The sequence below is a fragment of the Rutilus rutilus genome (assembly GCF_951802725.1).
Source record: "Rutilus rutilus genome assembly, chromosome: 11".
Classification (NCBI taxonomy): domain Eukaryota; kingdom Metazoa; phylum Chordata; class Actinopteri; order Cypriniformes; family Leuciscidae; genus Rutilus; species Rutilus rutilus.
Genome location: NC_140216.1, coordinates 35,357,639 through 35,381,280, shown reverse-complemented (window position 1 = coordinate 35,381,280; position 23,642 = coordinate 35,357,639). Strand labels below are relative to the sequence as shown.

Sequence of the window (23,642 nt, the reverse complement as noted above, 5' to 3'; positions counted from 1 at the left end):
CTTCAATTTCTAAAAGATGATTTTTTATTCCTCTTTTTAGTCAACTTTAGCATGGGTGTCTAAACTTATACATAGCACTGTAAACAGTGAGATATTTGATATTGATATTTGAGTCAGATATTATATTCTCATAGGTCATGACCCGGTGGATGAGAGACTCTTGAGTCCCCGATGAACAAGCAGAAGTTTATTCAAACACACTCAACAGCCTCCAAACACACGACCCTGTTTATGTGCCAACTGTCTCTTGTTTCTGACAGTGTTTCTGTTCTCAGCTGAAGGAACTGCTAATGAAGAGCGCTCTTGTTATAAGGACACATTAACACACACTGACCTGTGATGGGTTTGTCGCAGGCGGCACATTTTTGGGCGTACAGGTTACTGAAGCACTTCACACAGAACGGATCTTCACCCTGCGTTGTGAAAGGCTGTCCGGCCAGCTGGACTTTACAACCCGAACACAAGAAACATTCTTTATGCCAGGGCTCGTCTCTGTACGTAACGCCACCCTGAACCAAGATCTGGAAGAGACGAGACCAAACACACTGTCATTCACTGCGTACAACTTAACGACGTTAGCAATGAAATAAAAGCAGATAATACTCAGTATTTAGATTAATCTTCAGATGTGTGTAGTTTACACTCTTAAAAATAAAGTTTCCAAAGGGGTTTTTTTTTTTCAAAGGGAAACTTTGCCAAAGAAACTTACAGTGAACAATTTTGAAGGCAAGACACATAAATAGGGTAAAAAATTAACTATAATAAATATCACTTTCCTTTCTGTGTTGATGGAATACATTAAGAATTCCAAACATTTTTGTACGTTTTCAGAAATATTATGTTGTTATGTATGTAAATGAGGCATTTATCTAATTAGCTATTCACTCGTTTGCATAAACTCCAAAACAAAAATCTGAATATTGGATGAAGTCAGATGCAAAATTCTTGTTTCATTTGGTTGACATATTATAAATCAAAGGTTTTTAGAGAGAGGATTGAGGATTTCTCTTTTTATCACTCCATAAATCAGCAAATACTGTCAACAAATAAGTTTTCACCATGTTTTTAGGAATAAATTGTATAATATTAGGCAAGTGATATATGAACAAACCTCTCAGTAAAAACCTTCAGAATATATATATGAATAAACCTGTAATGTTTGGTGTATGTAAGTGATGCTGAACTGGAGAAAAAACTCATTTAAAAAAAGCAAACTTTAAAGATATGAATTGTAATCGAAATCTATGTAAATAAAGTAGTCTACAATTAAAAGTGTATTTTGGATGTTTTCTTTCCACTACCTGACGGAAGATGTCATAAAAAATATGTCACTATTGTAAGTTAATGTTAAATAGAGAAAAACATTTTACATTAAAGTAACTTGTACCGTATTCTACTTGGTTGGACCTTGTTACTGAAACACAAAATAACCAATACAATCTCAAGCACCAAAAGCAGCCCATACTAATCATCTAAGTTTTCTTTATCTGGAAAGTATGCTCTCTTCATGTATTTATAGCCTACATGGTTGCAAAAACATTTAGGCCTAGTTGCCATAAGTTGGCAACCCTAAAACTGCTCAATATTAAAGCTTACAATATGACTTTTTGTAAAGCTGCTTTGAAACGATGTGAAATGAGCGCTTTATACATTTTGACAGTAACTTCATCTAACTTGATTCGTGTAAATTCATCAAAACATTATCCAATTGATCGTTACTGAAATCGTCATATCACTTAATATTTCTGTAGTAGCCTACGGCTAAACAGCATAGAAGAAAATTCATAAATTCGTACATAAAGGAATGCGCATGCTCATGCCTCAAGCGTCTACGCCAATAAGATTGCTGTATTATAAACCAATAAAATCGGGTGTGGGCGGCCTTAATGTGTCGACCCGCCCCAATCGTCCACTCTGGGGAACTCGGAGCTCTGACATCACTGTAGTTCAGAGAGATTCAGAGAAAGTGAAACTAACTTGATCAACAACAATATGGACTCCTGAAACGATCAACCTCTTTAAACAACAGAATATTTATTGATCCGTTCAAAGAGTCTTGTGGACACATCTGATCCTCACAGGTAAGAGATAGAAATATAAGAGAGATTGTGCTGAACAGGTTTCTAATGGAAGTGAACTGGTTTAGCAGGTTTATGTCAAACTGGAATAAGTTGAACTGAACCAGGTTTAAGCATGTCAAATACTTAACTATTTTAGTTGTTTACTGCACTAAAATGGTATCAGAATTGTATTTAAATATGTCATTTGATTGGTTGTGATACAAAGATTGGCGTTTCTGTCATTTTGTCACAAATACATAACTACTAAAATGACCTGCAGATTCACTGAACACAAACCTGCTAAACTGCAGATGAAAATCACATTTAGCCTACATTAAACTTTATTAAGATAAAAATTACTCATGGCCATATAATATATTTTATGGAGAGCGTTATATAGGCTAGTTGTTGTAAATATACGAGACCGGTGCGTCGCTTGCAGGTGTCGCTCATTATCAATCACGCCACCGGCCTCGTCCTGCTCCCACAATATCGTTTAAGATTATAAGAAATTTAAATTGAGTGTGTGTATCAAGTGTGTCCAAACTTGCTGGTGATGTATCTTCATCATTTCTCTCTCCAGCGATGTCTTCCTCCAGCGGTCCACTGACTGAGGAGCTTCAGTGCTCTATATGTCTGGACGTGTTCACTGATCCAGTCAGCACTCCATGTGGACACAACTTCTGCAAGACCTGTCTGAATAAGTGCTGGGACAACAGCCAGACCTGCAACTGTCCATATTGTAAAGAAACATTCAAGCACAGACCTGATCTCAAGATTAACACCACACTCCGAGAGCTCGTAGATCACTATAAAAAGAAAAGTCCAGAGAAAAAAGCTGAAGTTCTGAAAAAAGCTGAAGTTCTGTGTGACATCTGTGAGGAAAGAAAGCTGAAAGCCCTGAAGTCGTGTCTGGTGTGTCAGAGCTCTTACTGTGAAACTCATCTAGAGACTCATTTGAGAGTGGCAGGTTTAAAGAAACACAAACTGATCAATCCTGTGAGTAATCTGGAGAACTATATATGTCAGAAACATGAGAGACCTCTGGAGCTGTTCTGTAGAGATGATCAGACTATCGTGTGTCTGATGTGTGGTGTAACAGACCACAAGAACCACAGCACTGTTTCTATAGAAGAGGAGAGTGAAGAGAAGAAGGTAAAAGTTGCTGATTAAACTGATTTTAAATGGCTCTTATCATGAGGAATCACATGTTCTTTAATATAAATGAATCAGTTATGAAAACATATTTTGTGTTGTTCTCTGTCTATAGACTCAACTGATGAAGACACAGAAAGACACACAGCAGATGATCCAGGACAGAATCAAGAAGATTCAAGACGTCAAACACTCAGCAGAAGTCAGAAAAGTGAGTATAAATTTATTTTATTTTATTAATTTAAATATTTATCATTGTTTATTGAATTGTTGTTTGAATTGTTTATTGGATTGTTGTATAAAAGCAATTTCACACTCACAGTCACTCTGTTGGTCTGAATATCGACACGTCTGTGATTCCTTGATCACTTAGTAAAGTAGTAACACATCTCTCCTCAACAACACACATGATTTGAGGAATCATTCAGTGCAAACGGTGCAGAATGAGGGATTTTGAAAACCGACACTGAAGTATGAGAAATAATAACACTGATTCTTCTCTTAACAAACTCCACTAATAATGTGTTGATTGTCCTGGTTGAGCAGAGAAACACAGAGAAGGAGAAAGCAGCCCGTGTGGAGCTCTTCACTGATCTCATCCGCTCCATTGAGAGATGTCAGACTGAACTGCTGGAGATGATGGAGGAGCAGCAGAAAGCAGCAGAGAAACAGGAGGAAGAGCTCATTGAAGAGCTGGAGCAGGAGATCACTGAGCTAAAGATGAGAAACACTGCGCTGGAGCAGCTCTCACACACTGAAGATCACCTCCACCTCCTACAGGTCAGTCAACATCTCTCTGATCAATGATAATGCAGTATATGACACCATAACACTCCCCATGCTGAAGGATTTCTCCTCTCTCCTGCTGTAGATTTACTCATCCCTGTGCAGCTCTAGAAACACCAGGAACTGGTCTGAGATCAGTGTGAAGACTGATGAGAGTCTGGAGACTCTGAGGAGAGCTCTGACTAAACTGCAGGACTCTCTACAGGAGAAACTCACACAAACTGGTACAGCAATATCAAACACACCGTACAGATACATATATTTATCATCTTTTAATATCAGTAATGAAGAATGAGTCTGTTAAAGCTGAAATAAGAGAAGTGTGTGATCATGTGTTTGTGTCTCATTATCATCACAGTTCTTCTTGAAGAGAGCAGGTCATATTCATCTCTAATTTCAGAAAACATGCAGTAAATTCATCTTGTACTAGAAGCTTCATCACTGTAACCAGAACCTTGAGGCTTTAGTAAATCTGTCAACACTTTTAGATGAGAAACATTTTCTGTTGGTCTTTTCAGCTGTTTCATCTAAATGTTGTGATTATGTGTCAGATAAAATCTGTTTAGCAGAAGAAAATCAAATCGATAGACATCATGAATTTAAGATGCAAATTTGTTCTTTTTTAGAGGAATATTTCTGACCTGTAGTTCAAACAGCTTTACAGTGCTGGGCTTTCATTTTCATAAAGATTATTTTTTGTAGTGTTGTCTTTAGTGAATAACCACAACACTAATCCACTCCAAAACTGAGATGAATAACATTAGGCATAAAAATATCTAAAATAAAAATGTCATAAAATGTTTCATAAAACATTCCCAAAGATGTTCTAAAAGGAGGAATATTTCGAGCTCAAACACAATAGGAGTTCAGGGATTCTCTAAATATCAGCAGAGAAACATTGATCAGATAAAACATGATGTTGTTCACAATTCTTTAAATATAACCTTAAATCTTGTCTATAATTTACACATAAACATGTCAAAGATCTGATGATGTTTTATTGTCATTAGTCTCTACAGAACTGAAGAGGATACAGCAGTATGCAGGTACAGTGTGCTGTCTGCACTACACTAGATTACATTCAGATACTCACAGCTTCATCACTGACCGACAGTATGATTAAACACTGATTACATATTAAAAACATTATTATCATCATCACAAAGTGTCTGTATTGTGAATTTGTGATTCATATTCTCTGTTTTCTCAGTGGATGTGACTCTGGATCCTGATACAGCTTATCCTGCTCTTATCCTGTCTGATGATGGAAAACAAGTGAGATGTGGAGACATTAGACAGAAACTCCCAGACAAACCAGAGAGATTTGATCTGTGTCCCTGTGTCCTGGGAAAGGAGGGATTCTCCTCAGGGAGATTTTATTTTGAGGTGCAGGTGAAGGGAAAGACTGAATGGGATTTAGGAGTGGCCAGAGAATCCATTAACAGGAAGGGAGAGATCACAGTGTGTCCCAGTAATGGATACTGGATTGTGGCTCTGAGGAATGAGAATGAATATTTGGCCTGTGCTGGTCCTCCTGTCTCTCTGTGTGTGAGAGTGAAGCCGCAGCGGGTCGGTGTGTGTGTGGATTATGAGGAGGGTCTGCTCTCCTTTTATGACGTGGAGTCCAGCTCTCATCTCTACTCTTTCACTGATCAGTCTTTCACTGGGAAACTCTATCCATTTTTTAGCCCATCCTTAAACTATGGAGGTAAAAACTCAACTCCACTGATCATCACACCTGTCAAATACAATAAATGAATTTACAGCCCTAATATGAAATACACAATGAAAATGATTTATATAATTAAAAATCTAAACATGTTTTGCTATTTTTTCATCATTTGTTTGTCATTGTTCTAAAAATCAAAATAGCATAAAACTCAAAATCTATCATTTAACAAATTAAAAATATAATGCTTGTTTAACAATTTTATTTTCAATTTTTCATAATCATTCATGTCATTGTTTCTCCCCTCTCAAATTTCTTTTTTATACCAAAATAAACCAAACTATGAAAACATTAATAAATTATATCAAAGTTATTTCTACCATTTCAATTACAAAATGATCTGTGATATTACTGTGGTAAATCAGATGTTAATACCTCAATATATATCATAGATGTTACACTGGTAAGGATGGCTGACGCGAAACAGTCGTTCCGAAGCTTTGCGAGATCCCGAAGCGCAGATGTTTCGAAACACTAGGCTTGTTTGAGATGAGCAAAATCTGCGCAGAATCGATCACCGGTGATCAGCGCGAGATGCATGCCGGTTAGAAATGTGTCCGAGTGCGGTCCGCCTTGCTCTGATGTCATGCTGACGTATGTCAAAAATCTCTCGCGAGCGCAAGGCACACCTGTCGGATTCTGCAGTCGAGCGCAGTTGCTCTCCACTGACTGCGCTGATCAGAAGCATGATGGGAAACGACTTGCTGACGACACAGCTTAATGTTAATTGGTTTAAACAACCGTGATGTATTGTTCTCTTTTAAAATGTTTGATTTTAAAACTCTGATATCATGTTTTATGTGTATACGTTATGTGTGAATATTCCCAAACTATCTAACAGTGCGATCTCTATGGGTTATGCAATTTAATTTTTATAAAAAAATAAAAAAATAAAAACACATATGTCTGTATTAAAGAAAAAAATATTGATAAACATGTATTTGGAATGGAATTAAATAACAAGTACTTTGGGTGTCTTGTTCATTTTATTTATTTTCATATAAAAGCAACATAAATTGAATTACATCCAGTTTATTAGCAACACTGTGCACGAGCGTGAATCCCGCGGTATCCATCTTTGATCTCGCAGGTGTCAGATCCACTACGAGAAGAGAGAACTGTCCGGCTTGCCTGCGCTTTTTTCACTCCTCCTCTCACTGCAGCCGCCTACTCTCGACTACATTTCAGGCGAGGCAAGGCGCATCTCAAACAAGCCTATTGATCCGAAGCGTGATTCAAAACACCTATGTCACGTGACTATGGCCAAACGAAGCCTCGAAGTGTTTCACTAAGGCTGCGTTCGAAACCGCATACTCAATGAGTAGGTACTTAATTTCAATGAGTACTTACTTAACGAGCGCTAAAAGAGTAGATACTTTATAGCCAGATCTCGTTGAGTATGAATGAGAACCGGACATCTGCCATGTTGACGTTATCATGTGACCTACGACGCGTTATCACAAGCGCAACAACTTAAAAGATTTGAACGACACGCTTAATTAATCTGTCTGTAAATATCATGATATTGATTAAACTTGCTCATTTTGTGGTCTTTTTGAAAAAACTGCTTCCCATTTATTTTGTGAGTACATTTAGGGTTGATTTAAGTTCTTATATTTAACCCTACTAATGTGACCCACCGTTTTATCCTTAACGATATTTATTTTTATTACGAAATCCCAAAATTGTCATCTCTTGAATATGTTGTTAATTTCTTTATTTTATATCCAAACATTTTCATCCATAAGCAAAAGTGGCTTACTGCTTTGTTTTCCTCTTTTTCTTGTTAAATTTAACTCTCGTTTCATCCCTCAGGCCTATAAATAACAGAAAATGCTTTTTTTTTTAAATGTATTATATAATTAATTATTTAAGAAAATAAATATTGATATTCAACCTTATAGGTTTTTTCCTGTGTATAAAATATCATAATATGTTTGCAAACCCATGATTGATATATATATATATATATATATATATATACATACATAGCCTACATGATATACCTCATAACATCAGTAACTCGACAGCCCTACCTAGAACGGTTTTCCTCAGCGTTTGTAATGTCTGCACAAAGGGAGATTCACCTTTGGGGAAAACTGTTGATTTTATACTCGAAAAATTTAAGTATCATTATTAAAAATTAATATTACCCCAGAATGAATTGCATTGCTATTCCAGCCCCAAAACATACAATAATAACAACGATAAATGCTGATCAATTAATTATATTACTTTTTACTGTAAATTATATAATTCAATAAAACAAACAAAATGTAATGTATGTCATTTGAAATAGCTATGCATGAATACACTCTAGATGTGTATATAGTGAACATCTACATTTTCATTCAAACAATAAATAAAGCATTAATTAATTGTATTTTATTTACTGACAACAATGAGAAATATTAATAAATTAGTAAAAGAATGAATCAAAGTCACCATCACACAATAAACAAATGCATATACAAGTCAACACATGAAACAAAGCTTTATTAAAACTACAGTCAATCATGTATGTATGTAGGCTACAGGCGCTGAACCACATCCTTCTGCCATCTCAACACAGCGGTTCCCATTCTGCGGCTCTGATGAATCAGCTGACCGCCAGAGGTGAGCCGTGCCTTCGTGCCGGAGGTTGTTGCGTGATGTGTTGTGCTTCACAATCTGAGGCAATAGAGCTTTTTTTCCACAAATGCCGCCACATCATCTTTCCTTGCAGGTCCTGCTCCACCACAAAAGCTGTGCAGCAAATGCACAGAAATCAAGAATCAGAAAAGTGCTGTAATAGCTCTGTTTGAAACTACAATAATTAAAATAAACTACAACTTAATATTTAAATAGTTGTTGTATTCATTTCTGTAATGTCACAGAGCCTTTGATTGTAGCATTCAGCTTCATGAGCCACTCTCCACCGGATAAACACACATCTGTTCATCTGTCCCTGTAACATCCAGACCAGACTCACATTACCTCTGTGATTTATGAGCTCAACACTACATTTACATGTTGAGGTTGTTTTAACTTTTTATCCTACATAAATGTTCCTTAATTTATCAACAGTACTAATGGACAAATAAAATAGATAACTTATGTTTAGTTACTTTATAGATTTGTTCTACATAATAGCACACATACATCACTCAGATGCCTATTTCATATCTATTAGACGTAGTAATCTGCAATTCTTATAGAAGATTTTCTTGCCAGATATTAAATAGACATTTAGTAATTGTATTTAAGATGTATACGGTTTAAAATGTATGCAAATCCACTTTGGAGACGTATGTGTCCTTACTGGAGCTTCTCTGTTAGCTACATAATAAAATGTGATTTACAGCAAAATCACAAATATAGCGTCTTTACATCTTCAACAATTCAACAGTTTATTGTACAGTAGTTCAACACATGCGATCATTTGATTTGTAATACTCACATTTGAAAACAGTCTCGTCCGTCATCCTTTCCGTCACGTTCGAGTATGACCTATCCTTCTTCTTCTTTTTTATGACGTATCCTCTCGCGTGGCCTCCTGGGATAGAAGAATATCCATCGTTGAGCACTCAAAAATCTGGGCGGAAGCGAGTAAGCCATCCGGGAACTTCTCGCCTACTCTTTTATGAATACTGATGTTTCGAACGTACTGCTTCCTTCACGTACTGTTTTCGCCTACTATATAGTAGGAAAGTAGGCATATTCGAACGCACTTAAGTCCGAATCTCGCGATAATTAGTACGTCACCCAGGTAATTCTCGCCTACTCTTTTGGATTCATACATACTTTTTCGCTCGCCTACTCTTTTTCCCATACTAAATAGTAGGGAAGTATGCGGTTTCGAACGCAGCCTAAGTGTTTCATCAGGTGTGGTCCGCCGAATCAGCGTTTGATTGACACGGTCGGGAACAGACAACCCGTTCTCATTCCCGGGGCGTAATATACTTACGCTTTTGACACGTCCGTCAGCGTACAATTTCAACGCACATGGCACCCATGAGCGTCAAAAGAGACGCACAGAGCTTTCCACTAACTCCAATGTAAACCCATCCGCGGTACTATTGAACGCCCAGGGCACGGCGAACTGAGTGTTGATATAACACCCCGGAAGTGTCCTCATTGTCAATTCAAATGTTGTTGTTTTTTATTTTAATATTTATATTCATTGTTTTGACAATTTCACCATTAATAATCAATTAATCTCGATAAAATATTTGGCAGACGGAGCCAGTGGATTCACCCTTCACCCTGCTTCACCCAATCAATTCAAATGTTTTTTTTTTTTTTAAGATATTAAACATATATATAATTTTATTTTTATATATTTCAACACAAAAACGTGATTGATAATTCTACAATATGAAAATGTTATGGTCTTTTTTTTACTTTACAACAGCGTCATGAATATTGATTGGTTTAAAGATTATTTTATTGTTAATATTATTGTTAATATTTATATTCAGCCTACTATTAGCCACAAACCTTACCATTTCACCATTAATAATAAATTAATCTCGATAAAATATTTGTCAGAAGAGAACTACCCATAATCCGTTGCTATGGAGACACTGACGGGGTCGGAGTTTGATGGGAGTTTTTTCTAGTTCGTGAGCATTTTGTGACGCAGGTAACGTTAAGTCAAACTTTGGCTATTATTTAAGTTCTGAAGGTGATATTATACAGCTGTTTTAGAAAGACAACGTGTCTGGTTTGATTTGCTAAAATCTCGCAAACCTTTTTCAAGAAGTAAAACATTTAACGTTAAATGTAAATCGTTGACTCGTTCTCATAAGCCAATTTAAACTAACGTTAGCTAACGGGCTTGCTAGCTAAAATTGCTAAATTGCGTTATTAAAGTGTTAATATAATTACAATATAATTTAAAATATAACTTTGCATGTATTTTCATATTTGTTTTAGGCTACTTTACATTTTCACCCGAATACAAACTATGAAGATGCATTTGATTGTAGGTTTTTATTAAGTAAGCTATCTGTTTATTTTTTGTTCTGTCAATATTATCTCTCCTGTTTAGTTTGTTGAAAAATGAGTGGTTTTAATTTTGATGCTGAAGATTTGGAGTTAGAGGATAAGCTTCAGGATGTTAACAGATTTCTTCAGGTTTTGGAGGTAAGTTAAGTTAAGTGTTGCATTATGGCAAAACGTTCTAAGAAAATTATTTTACACCTAAATTATATATTCATTATTTGGAGTGTTGCTTTTTTTGTGTGTCTTGTTGAATTACACAGAGTGAGTCTCAGAAGGAACTCAAGGCACAGAGGGAACAAACCCCAACCCCTGTTCGATGGAAGAAGCGTGACAGGCATGGGTTTGTTATTCCTAAAAGGCCTTCATCCAGTAAGAAATCCAGTGGAATGCCATCTGGTTAGTAGTCCTACTTATATTTCTCCTTTCTGTTTACTTAATTTCCATTACTAAATTGGTCTCAATGTCATTTTCAGCGCCAACTACGAAGCAAGATCAACGCACAGGTAAAGCCAAAACACATTTTGTGATTATGAAAAACTAAAAAAGATGGATATTTACATGGTTTTAATCTCCATAACCTTATTAAAGTCTGTGAAAAGGAGTTTCAAAGTTCCAGATTGTCTTTCTTCTCTCCTTATGTCATGTTGAAGGGGTTGGAGTCTCAGCAGCAATACCATCAATTAATAAAACAGACCAAATGTTATTGTCAGAATTGCACTGAAAACTGATAGTCTCTCTAAAGCCTGCATGTCTTTGCCACCTGTATTTCCTTAAAAAAAATATATTGTTAACACAGAACAGCCCAGATGTGCGGCACCTACTGATGTTGTTTCCAGTGTCAACCTAACAAAAGGTACATAATTAAAGCATAGTGTATTGTAATTGCCTGGATAGATTATACTTTTATTATTAGTTTAGATGTAATTTCTTGACCGTTTTGGTTTAGGTAGAAATGTATGAGCTGTTGTCAATTTGAAACAATAGAGTTGGTATATTGGCGAAGTTTATTTATTTCATTCTTTTTCTGTTAGGATCTGAAACTGAGGTGCTTCGTCAGGAGCTCCTTGAGCTGCTTGAGGAGGTAGTAGATGATGAAGTATTGGAGGACACAGCAGTGATTTGTGAGGCGTCATCCGAGTCAGCTGCTACAGACTGGGAGATCAGAAACAAAGTGTCCTCACAAAAGTGGAAAGAGGCCAGACCATTTCTTCTTAAAAATATGCTGGCTAACCAAGATCCACATCCACATTGTGGGTGCCAGTGTGGCAAACAAGCTGTAGTGAGGTGTCTGGACTGCCTGCCTTTCCCGTTCCTTTGTGAGGACTGTGATACTGCTGTCCATTCACGCTTTGTCCTGCACAACAGAGAGTCACTAACTGGAGGATTTCGGCAGCCTTTGTCAGAGTTGCGCCAGCAAATGGGTAAGACCATTTCCAAGTATTATGCCTTACTATGGATGAAACGTGCTATTCTTGTAACTGGATTCACATTAAGAAACCAAATTCTCTATGCAATGCGTCTTTTTAGTTGAAGAAATAGTTAATTTTGCATAACAAGTTAGTGTGTGTGCTTTTTTTGGTATCTAAACAATACACAATTTCATTTTTTTGATAGCACGGCTGTTACCTATACAGAGACCAGATCGTGTGTGTGGCTGTTCAACAGGCAACATTCATGCGTCACCTGGCAGAAATGTGGCTGTCATTACCATAAATGGTAAGTGGACATTTTACACATGGTAGCTTCGCCTCTTGAGAAGTTGCAGTTTCTATTATTTAGTCAGTGTAACTTACCCTGTACACTTACAGATAAACTGAGGCATATTGTTGACATTTTTCTATCTGCTCCACTCGCTTGCCAGTCTTGTGCCAAGTTGTGCCCGCTGAGAATTTCATGCACATCACGGTTCCTCACGGGTATATTCTAAGTACTGTATAAAAACGATATAATATTCTTTGCGCAGTTCATCAATGTTGATAAATGATTCAACCATCCCGCGAGGTGCGGAAACCTCTGCACAACACCGACACAGCTGGTGCTCCGTCTCTCTTTTACTTCTGTCACACACACTACACCCACACATACGCACTGATCTCCCTTCCTTCTTATTGTTCATGATTACTCATCATGCAAGGGGTTTTGCCCAATTTCACTGTGGGTGTATGTGTGTTATTATCAAAACGGTATTTTTTTGTAATGCACGAGTATGACAAGGTGGCAGTACCTACATTTACAGTGCATTATTATGTGTTTTCCGCAACATCTTCTTGCAATCTTTTCCTATAACCATTTAAAGATGGAATTTAAAAAAAACAACGGCCTGTTTTCCTTAACAATATTACTTCATTTATTCATTTAAATTAATGCTCCCTACAGGCCGCTACAACCTTGTATTGCCAGTTGTGAGTTGCACCAGCTGTTGCCTAACATGGTCCCCCAACATTGAGGACATCCAGCGAGATGGATACTGGCCTGGCACCATGAATTTCTGCACCCTGTATACCACTGATGTCTTTCAGTCTTTCTATGACCTTAAGATGGCTGCACCAGGTGTATCACTTAAAGCGTACATCAAAATGCTTGATGAAAGAACAGAGCGCTTCGGAAGAGTGAGTTTTCAATTTTGCCAAGCTTAATGAAGATGCATGCAATGTTTATTAGTTAGTGTTTATGGTGAGTTACACAAATATTATTTTCCTTAGAGTTTTTTCCTATGTTTGTCCTAAATCTAAAAGGCGGGCAAAATATCAGCTGATACCTTCAGCAAAAGCTTTTCTGAGTGGGTTGCTGTGACATACGAGGTGGAGAAGATATTCCACGAGAAATCATTTGACTGCCCTGCCTGCACTCCAGAGATGCTTGCAGTGTCAGTTGACGGAAACCGCAAGCTTTATCGCTTCAAATCAAATGCAAGGTATTTCAAATTTAGGGTTTTAGACCAAAAAAGTATTCCTAACTATTGGTTCCTACACTTCGAATGTTTAGTAGCCAAATCAGGTTAAGGAGCCAAAGCGTAGAATTTTCCATATAAAATGATATTTTTTACATTATGCATTAGATATGGGTTAAATTAACTTGTAGCCCATGTCAACAGTGTATGGAAAATGCACATTATTTGTTTGAACAGATCTCACTGTATTGTTTCAGCACTTCAGAGCCAGGCAACTTTGAAGGTGTCTTTATTCAGAAAGATGAGGAGGTTGCTGAGTTTGTTGACAACATCCACAGACAAACAAATCATGCAAGTTTCAATATTTGTTTTTGTCTCATTGCTGTCTTGACATTATTTACTTTGAGTAAAATAACATAATCATAGAGACTTATTTTTAATGAATGAGTCTTTAACCTAAGAAAGTGTAACCTGTGCAGGAAATTAATTATATTTTTTAGACTTGCTTGGTTTAGGCTTCTCCAGGGTTTAATGTCTTATTAAGATTACTTTAAGGTAGGAAAGGCATATCTAGAATCTATCTATTTTAAAAGGACAGTAAAGGCTTTTTATATCCATACATTTGGAGGTTAAACTAGTTTATCCTACAGTAGTTCTGCAAACAAACACATCCAGTTCAGTAACTTATTTTTTTTTATTTATTTTTTTTACAATAACACAACACAGTGGTACCGGTATCTCATAACAGCACGTACAGCCATATAAGCTATATCATCTTACAATCTTTGGATATATATGTTCATACATAAGCATATAAAATGCAAAAACAAAATAATTATAATAAAAAAATACAACAGGGCATATCAAAGTAAATACATAACAGGGACATTTTATAGACCAGTAATAAAAAAAAAAAGATATATCAGTCGCTAAGCATCTTCCAGAAAGTTCCACAGAGAAGACCAAGTGCGCCAGAAAACATCAGATCTTTGATGCAGATCGTGAGTTAGTTTTTCCAGAAGTAAAAGAGTAGCGACCTGACTCATCCACATATTAACTGAGGGTATTTGAGGAGTTGACCATAGTAATAATATAATTTTTTTTGCCATATATATACAGAAGTTCAACACACTTTCTTTGTCACAGTCCAGGCATAGACCAGCTTTACAGTTCAGAAGGTAAACATTTGCAAAGGTCTTTCCAATAATCTTTTGAACAACCATGTGGATCTCTTTCCAGTAACCTTTGATTTTATCACAATCCCAAAACACATGCATCATTGTGCCAATGTTCGACCTACATTTGAAACATAATTGAAAAGAATTGGGGAACATTTTATGAAGTCGAACTGGAGTTAGATAGGTCCTGTGAATGAATTTATAATTTTGTTCCTGGGCCGAAATTGAGACACCTTTGGAGAAAACACATGTACAAACAGATAACCACTCCTCATCACTAAAATTTGATCCTAAGTCATTTTCCCATATCATTCTCAAAGAATCAAAACTTGAAGGACCAACATTAGACAGCAAAGAATATAACTCAGAGATCTTCTTCTTAAGAGTAATTGAAGAGAGAAGCTGTTTTTCCACGTCAGTAAGATTAAAACGTATATTGCCTTCTTTTGAGTGTGACTCCAAAAAGTGCTGTAATTGAAGAAATTTATAAAAATCTTTACTGGGCAGGTTAAATTCCTGCTTTAATGGCTGGAATGACCTCATTTGACCATTATCAAATAGATGACCAAACTCTGACAGTCCACTCACCCTCCAGGTCAGAAGACCAATATTCTGTACGCTTGGGGAAAGATCAGGATTGAGTGCAATAGGAGTCTTAAAAGATAACTTATTAGGAATAGCTAAATATTTCTTGACACCCTTCCACACCGAAAGAGTATTTGACACAGTGAAAATATTATTCAGAGACTCAATTTTTTGTATATTATGAACAAATGGCAGAGAGCCAGTCCAGTAACTTTGAGAACCAGTTGACAGTCACAATTCTTAGAGGGTTTTAAAAATTCATTTAGTTCAGTTATAATCTTTGAATTTATAGATCTCAGGAAAAGGGTCGTGTGGATCTTCAAGTTGGAGAGCAGCTAAGGAGTCTTCCAGGAAAAACACCAGCAAATTGGATGAGGAAGGGCTTGAAATTGCTGTCTGTCGCCATGGAGTCCTCCTTGGAGCACTGAACATGTTTCGAGGGGAGATCTTTGCCTACCCTCTTTTCCTCCAAAGGATGTTGGCAGAAAAAGCCCCAGGAAACATCACATTCCTTTGCTCCGATGTGGCATGCAAATATTTCCCATATTTGTCCAAGGTGGCTCAGCAATGCCCTGAGATGAGGAAGCTCCAGTCCATGCGTCCTTTCCTGTCTGTAATGCACGCAAAGGCTCACACTGGGAAATGCGAGGTACATTGCAACTTTAATGACTAAGTTAGTAGTCATTTGAGTCATTGAGTAGTTTAGAAATAACATTATTTTATGATTATTGTACGCACTTCTTATTAGATTAAATGGGGAGGCGCATTTCAGGAAGGTGCAGGCTCAACAATTGGAGAAGAGGTTGAGCAAGTGAACAGTTTCTTGTCCAGGGCAGCAATCACGACCAAGTACATGTCCAAAGCAGGTGTGTTTGTGTGTGTGTGTGTGCCTGTGTCTGTCTGTGTGTGTCTGTCTGTGTGTTTGTGTGTGGGTGGGTGTGTCTGTGTGTTTGTGTGTGTGTGTGTGTGTGTCTCTGTGTGTCTGCGTGTGTGTGTGTGTGTGTGTGTGCCTGTGTCTGTTTGTGTGTGGGTGGGTGTGTTTGTGTGTGTGTGTGTGTGTGTGTGTGTGTGTGTGTGTGTGTGGGTGTGTGTGTGGGTGGGTGGGTGGGTGTGTGTGTGGGTGTGTGTGTGGGTGTGTGTGTGTGTGTGGGTGTGTGTCTGTCTGTGTGTGTGTGTGTGTGTGTGTGTGTGTGTGTGTGTGTGTGTGTGTGTGTGTGTGTGTGTGTGTGTGTGTGTCTGTGTGTGCCTGTGTGTCTCTGTGTGTGCCTGTGTGTCTCTGTGTGTGCCTGTGTGTTTGTGTGCGTGAGTGTGGGTGTGTGTGGGTGTGTCTGTGTGTTTGTTTGTGTGTGTCTGTGTGTGTGTGTGTGTGTGTGTGTGTGTGTGTGTGTGTGTGTGTGTGTGTGTGTGTGTGTGTGTGTGTGTGTGTGTGTGCCTGTGTGTCTCTGTGTGTTTGTGTGAGTGTGTGTGGGTGTGTGTGTGGGTGTGTTTGTTTGTTTGTGTGTGTCTGTCTGTGTGTGTGTGTGTGTGTGTGTGTGTGTGTGTGTGTGTGTGTGTGTGTGTGTGTGTGTCTCTGTGTGACTGACTGCCTGTGTGTGTGTGTGTGTGTGTGTGTGTGTGTGTGTGTGTGTGTGTGTGTGTGTGTGTGTGTGTGTGTGTGTGTGTGTGTGTGTGTGTGTGTGTGCCTGCCTGCCTGTGTGTCTCTGTGTGTCTGTGTCTAGGAGGTGATTATTAATTTGCACTGACATTGAATTCAGGAAGAACAAACATGCTGACCCTTCTGGCTTCCGGGTGGAATAAAAAGAAAGTCAAGAATATGGGCCGCACTTTAAGCCAGAGATACACCAAGGTACATTTTTCTACAGTGATGTTGATATCATAATGAAAATAAACACAAATAATGTACATGCATACATGAAAGGACATTTGTTATTGTAGACTGTAAGGATGCTCAAAGAACAAGTGGACATCCTGAATGCTACCAAAGATGAGCTTGGTGTAGATGATGACACACTGCAGCTATGGGTGTCTGATGTGCAGCAATGGGCTGAGGGTGAGATGGCTTATTGATCATTGTTGATCAATCAACAATGATCTTGTCATTGAAATTCCTGGGGTTACACAACAGAGCGAACGTGAACCATTGGTTAACCCTAATTATGCTTAAAGAAAAATGATTGCTGAATGTAATAGAATGATTGTGGTTATGTGTATACTCAATAATATGACTCTGATTTAGAAACTGATCCAGGTGATGGCAGCCTTGGGGCATTGCAGGCACGAATTGAAGAGCTAGCAGTCATCATCAAAGTGCGAACCCAAAACCTTTACAAACAAACTGGTAGGTCACAGTTGCAGACATTTGACATTGCCTTGTTAGAAAATGCACATGGTAACCTACACAGGAGTTCAGAAAACCCAACAAAATCTTATCCAGGGTGGTTAAAGGAATAAAATGCACATTTTCCAAAACACTGCTAAAAGTGTCACAATCGGGATTTGATTTTAAAGGGGTGGTAAAACACCTTTTTTCAAAGGCTTGATTGTGTTTGTGGGGTTCACTGTAACGTGTTCATGCTTCGTTTTTAAAAATTCGCATTATTTTTCACATATTTACCCATTATTCTACACTGCTCTGTCCCTCCTTGTAAAAACGGCCAGATGATTCCTGGTTCTATGAAGCCCCGCCCTCAAAAATACGCAATGGGCTCAGATTGGTTAGCTCTTTTTCAAAGCAACATAAAATGGCCTCGCCCCCTTTATGTACTGTGCTCCCAAAGGAGGGGTTTATGTAAATATTGGACATAGTGATGTCAGCATGCCCACAGGAATGTCGTGTAGTCCCTATCAGCCGTTTCTGTAGTTCTTAGAAATTGATTTCTTTAAAAGCAAATATCTCCCTTTGCTTTAAACTTTGAACGTTGTAACTTTGCAGATGTTGTTTATACTCAAATAGCAACATTACACACTAACTAAAGTTAGAAAAGTGAAATCGTGTTTTACCACCCCTTTAAATACATACATACTCAGAATTTAATTTTTTATTTTTTTGTTGCAGATAGCAACAAGAGGCGTCACAAGATCAGAAAAGTCATTCTTAATGAGAAAAAACGCTTGGCAGTGACCATTTGCGAGTATAACAACTTGGCTGAACCAGCTAAGCAAATTGTGTCCACTGATGCCAGTGTTCTGACTGAATGGCCTTGGAACAACATAAGTGAAAGTAAGTTCCCCATTAAAGGGATCATTTTATTTCAAAGGGAACTTTGGTATGTTTTAGCTTACCTCAAGGGCATCCAAGATGTAGGTGTCTTTTTTTCCACAGTAGTTTCAATTTTAATATTTTTAGGTCAAACCGTTCTTGTCTGTCAGTCATATAATGCATGTCGATGGTCACTGGCTCAAAACACAAGCACAGAGTCCAAATTAAAACAATTCCTCATCGTCCAAATTAAACAATTCCCCATCGCAAGTACACATTGATGGCCTAAGACATGAAACGAGCTGTTTGTGTGAGAAAACGAACAGTATTTATATCGTTTTTACCTCTTGTACACAACCACGTCCAAGTGATCTGAGGACGTGCATGCTTCCAAGTGTGAGGTAAAAAAAAAAAATTTGACTTCTCTGTGCATGCATTAATAGACCTGCATTATATGACTGACAGACAAGAACGGTTTGACCTAAAAATATCAAATTGAAACTACTGTGGAAACAAAGACACCTACATCTTGGATGCCCTTGAGGTAAGCTAAAACATACCAAAATTTAATTTCAAAGTGAACTATCCCTTTAATAAAACCTATATCTGAGCACTTGCATAATTTTATTTGTATTAATCCAAAGAACAAAACTTCTAACTCTAATGTCTTCTGTTTTGATGTTGATGAATTGAAGCTGCTGCTGCTGACCTTCACACCAAAAGAACCGTGTTTGAGAAGGTTATGGCTGTGCGACGCCTGAAGGAGGAGGAAACGATTATCTCTAAAGAAATGCAGCAGCACTGGACAGCAATGAAGGCAAAATCTATGATGCTGGCAACTCTCTCCTCAAACTGTAAGCACTATTTTTGTCTATGTATGTCTCCTGAAATATCAGATCTGGACTATACTAATTTGTATCTCTGCAAAATTTGTCACTAGAGTTTTTCTTTTCCACATTCTTCTACTGAAAGGGAAATGACTGCTTACTATCCTGAAATCTGAAATTTAAACATAAACCAGGCAAACTAGATTAGATGTGTAATAAACACAACAGGCTGTCACTGTCTAGCAAATGTCACCGCTCAAAGTACTCAACCTCCAGTATTGAGCGGAAAGAACAGAGAGCAATAGCTTGCACCAACAAGTGTTGACTGTTGACAGTTTTTTATTTATTTATAAAAACTGCCTCCTGAAGCTTGTATCTAAATTTCATTTCACAACCCTGTTGTAATATGACTATTGATACCTACTTTGTAAATACTTATTAAAGTGTCATTATTGACTTTAAAGGTCCCGTATTATGCCCCTTTTCACAAGATGTAAAATAAGTCTCTGATGTCCCCAGAGTGTGTATGTGAAGTTTTACCTCAAAATACCCAACAGATCATTTTTTACAGTATGTTTAAATTGTCATTTTTTGGGGGCTCAGAAAAAGGAGTGAGTGGATTTTTATCACTATTGGCTGGCTGGTTGTGTACACACACTGCCAACACACATTTATATCCAAACAGCATGCAAAAGTGAATTTTGCATAATAGGGGACCTTTAAGAATAGTGTGTTTATGATAATATGAAAATCTTTTGTTTTTACAGCCTCGTTTGCTGACCAGCCTGAGGATGTACAAAGAGGACTACAATGTCTGGTTCTTGAGAAACAAACTAAACTAAAAGCAGAAATGGTAAAAGTCAAAAGCTTTTATAGGAGAATCCTCAGCCATCAACCATTTCTGGAAATGGACTCATCGTCGGAGGAGGAGGAGATGTCAGAAGATGATGAGAGCACTTCTGATGAAGACTAAATGCACTATGTTTATGTTTGATGTTATTGAACAATAAACACTTTCTCTAGATGTTATCTCTGGCTTTTATCTAACTGTGGGGAACATTTTCTATATATAATTGTTTCTGTTACCATGTTTTTGAAAGGACACATTTGAAAACAATGTTTGGGTTCAAAATGTTTAAATGAGGGGTACTGCTACTATTTTCAATTAGTAAAAAATAATGGGGAAGTTACTGTACCCACAATGATATCTGACCATGTTTTTAGTTATTTTCACAGCACACTATCTATTGGAAATTAGTTACTAAATAGGTAAGGATAGTTCAAATATTTTACAATCAAAATAATAACTGAAATTAACATAATAAAGCAGGCGTACTGTCTACAGTCTATGACTGTGCCACATGGTTTATTTTGGGATGTAAGTGATTTGTGATTGTCAGTGATCCGGGGACACGTTCAATCTCTGATAATACTTCTGAGTCGAGTATATGCCATGCTGTAGCCTGACGTGCACCTTCACAAAAAAAATATAACCATGTTGCGGCGGAGAAGGGTCTGACCTTTACTGTGTATGGGTCTGACTGCAGAGCCACAGTGAGTTTCACCCCGCGCGTCGCGGTAGTTTTTCACTCTTCCCATTGGCTGATATTCACTTGCGTCATACGTACCCCATGGCGCGGGGAGTTTTTCACTCTTCCCATTGGCTGATATTCACTTACGTCATGCGGAAGTTTGTGTTTTTGCTAAATAACTTAAATTAACCGCGATATTTACTTTAAGTTAACAGCAATCGTGCTATTTCGATAGATGCCGTGTAATCACTAGTTTGACTGTAATATTTTTTTATATATATTAAGCTGATATATGTTTTTACAACCCTAATTGGTATAAACTAGGGTTTATAAACCAGAAAAACTACATATATGGCGCTTATTTTATCAAGCTGCATAGCGCGGCTGTAGGGAATTGTAGTTTTTAGTCTACATTACTGTTCTTCCTAGAATTGGAAGTTGTAAATACTGATTTGAGAGTTTATTGTGATATTTAAGGGCATGATACACTCATGTGTGAAATCAGATTTTAAATATATAATTGTAAAATGGGTGAAAATCTATTTTACCTATATGTAATTGCGCCCCCTGTTATTGACCACACTGACTATTAGATGAGGTCAAGAGCTTTCCATAACAGTTGGTCCCATGTCTGTATTATAATTTTTTTTTAAATTATAGAACTTAATATATGCACCGAGCTCAGGGTTCAAAGGCCAATATACCAAAGCAGGAGCCATGAATAATCTTTTTACTGACATATGTTACTCTCCGGGGCGAGACCTTTCCAACGATGTACTTGGTTTGGCTCTAATCCAAAGTTTTAATTTTGGCATTCTAGGTCCATATGATCTCTAGGGCCACGCTTCAAAGAGCACTTTGAAGATACAATGAAGGGGTTTGCTTGTTTTTTTTGTTTTGTTTGTTTGTATCTTTTTTTATGTGAGCAAAATGAGTCAGCTTCATGTAACATTTATAATAATAATAAATAAGTATATGGAATTACCACAGGTTTAAGGGGCAACCCATTTACCTTTGCAGTTTGTTGGCTTATAGGCTACTTTTTACAATACCCATGACATTTTATTTATTTCTAACTTTAAGATTCCTTTTTGGCATGCTGCTGCTGCAGTCTTTCTATCTAATCTACAGTAATTATAGAGGCCCTATGCTTATAGCTGCCTATTCCCATCAACCTGCTGCACAAAGACCCTGCCCTGCATGGGGTCAGCCCTATGTTCCCACATTTCTAAGAAATTATTTTTTACAAAAATTTTAGAAAATTAGGCCCTATGTTCCCACAGCCTTTTGTTCCCACAGTCCTGTTTATATTGGGTTTAGGTTTAGGGTTAAAGAAAAACAACCTTGGAAATGATGGAACATAGGGCTGTGGGAACATAGGCACGCTCTCCTCTGCATGTGATGCCTTGACATACTATGTGCCCGCTTGCTCTCAAAGATGAGGCTTATGATCCATTACCTCAATTTGGCCAAAAGAGGTTGATATAATGTTGTAAAGCAAATATACCTGCAAATATAATCATCCAATCTGTGAGTCAGTTTGAAGAAGGTTGACAATGGATCTCTCCAAAGAGCTGGAGGTACAAAATCGTTGATGCAGGATCATTGGCATTCCATTTCTTCTCAATTTTTTGTCCAACATTGTGTCCTTGAGTGAGACATCTAGTTGCTCCAGAGACGTGCATTCTCTGGTATATTGTAAGGCAATGTGTGCCAATTGTAAGCCCTAATGGATAAAAGCATCAGCTACATGACTTATTATTTTCATTGTTATACCCAGCCAGTCACAAGCAGATGGGTACCTCCTTTGAATCTGGTAAGTACTTAAGGTTTCTTTATGTCAAATAGGAAGTTTTTCCCTGGCCCTATTGCCTACCAAATTGTTATACAGGGTTAAGGCTCTGTAAAGTGTGTTGGGAAAACTTAATTGTATATAACACTATATAAGTAAAATTTAATTTAAAGTCTCACTCTATCCTAAAGAGACCCAATCAGATAGGGTAAACTGAAATGTCAGTTTTCTTCTTACAGTGCAGTGTAATCATTACCAAATACATTTACAGCCATTTACCTGCATGTACAAAATTAACAAAAATTAACACTTAAACTCTGGAATGCGGTTTTCAAACTGGCAGTTGCTTATAAAAGGGACAGGCAGTGTTTTATCATGATTGCCATTCTTATCAAAATTGTTAATAGCACACGTCGACTCTAATGAAAAAAACAACAACTTTATTTCAAAAATGAACATTGAAATTATCAAGACATTTTTTATAAATGACAGCATGCTCTATTACAAGTAGAAACTTTGCCAAAACTGTCAGAGCCACCAGTTTCTGCATGTGCTGCTGGAGTCATGCATATTGTTGTGCTGGCTCCCAGGTGTCATTCCACACTTTGCCACTGTCCAGGAACGAAAGGAAGAATACACACAATAAAAGTTAAAAGAATAACCTCAGCTATGACATGTGAAACATGCCCTCTGCCTTCCTATGTCATACTACACATGCACATAATTATATCTTAAAAACAATGAAAATCTGTGTCTTAACATGATTGATCAAATAACCTCATTCAAAATATGGCGGTTACTACTGTATTGTCAATTTATAAACCTGGTTCCAGTCCATAACACCACTTTATTTTATCTAGGAGGGTTAGGACCTACCATTTTGAGCAAGGGGTCCACATTACTTTGACTTCTTCTTTTCCCTG

General features: G+C 37.5%; 2 protein-coding genes and 1 long non-coding RNA gene across 4 annotated transcripts; 2 read left to right on the top strand and 1 right to left on the bottom strand.

Moving 5' to 3' along the window:
* Positions 1-1,911: 1,911 nt before the first annotated feature.
* Positions 1,912-6,022, top strand: LOC311299463 (E3 ubiquitin-protein ligase TRIM39-like). The gene is made up of 7 exons (XM_084423036.1): positions 1,912-2,081; positions 2,644-3,215; positions 3,331-3,426; positions 3,762-3,995; positions 4,087-4,225; positions 5,012-5,047; positions 5,212-6,022. The coding sequence occupies exons 2-7, from the start codon at positions 2,646-2,648 to the stop codon at positions 5,757-5,759; spliced, it is 1,623 nt and encodes a 540-aa protein (XP_084279162.1). The 5' UTR covers positions 1,912-2,081; positions 2,644-2,645; the 3' UTR covers positions 5,760-6,022.
* A 2,187-nt stretch (positions 6,023-8,209) lies between these two features.
* LOC311299485 lies at positions 8,210-9,839 on the bottom strand. The gene is made up of 2 exons (XR_014629132.1): positions 9,170-9,839; positions 8,210-8,677 (listed from the first exon to the last, which is right to left on the bottom strand). It is a non-coding gene; the product is annotated as an uncharacterized lncRNA (long non-coding RNA).
* Positions 9,840-10,293: 454 nt separating this feature from the next.
* LOC311299443 (uncharacterized protein) lies at positions 10,294-20,423 on the top strand. Of its 2 annotated transcripts, XM_084423008.1 has the most exons (18): positions 10,294-10,354; positions 10,763-10,857; positions 10,977-11,112; positions 11,190-11,219; positions 11,513-11,569; positions 11,748-12,137; positions 12,331-12,432; positions 13,093-13,325; positions 13,452-13,630; positions 13,864-13,957; positions 15,662-16,018; positions 16,118-16,235; positions 17,124-17,215; positions 17,305-17,419; positions 17,606-17,707; positions 18,425-18,589; positions 19,264-19,422; positions 20,163-20,423. In XM_084423008.1, exons 2-18 carry the CDS (start codon positions 10,774-10,776, stop codon positions 20,366-20,368), a joined length of 2,619 nt encoding a protein of 872 aa, XP_084279134.1. In that variant the 5' UTR covers positions 10,294-10,354; positions 10,763-10,773; the 3' UTR covers positions 20,369-20,423. The 2 variants fall into 2 exon arrangements, with proteins under 2 accessions (XP_084279134.1, XP_084279135.1); XM_084423009.1 differs by lacking the exon at positions 10,294-10,354 and having other exon boundaries at positions 10,692-10,857.
* The last annotated feature ends 3,219 nt before the right edge of the window (positions 20,424-23,642 follow it).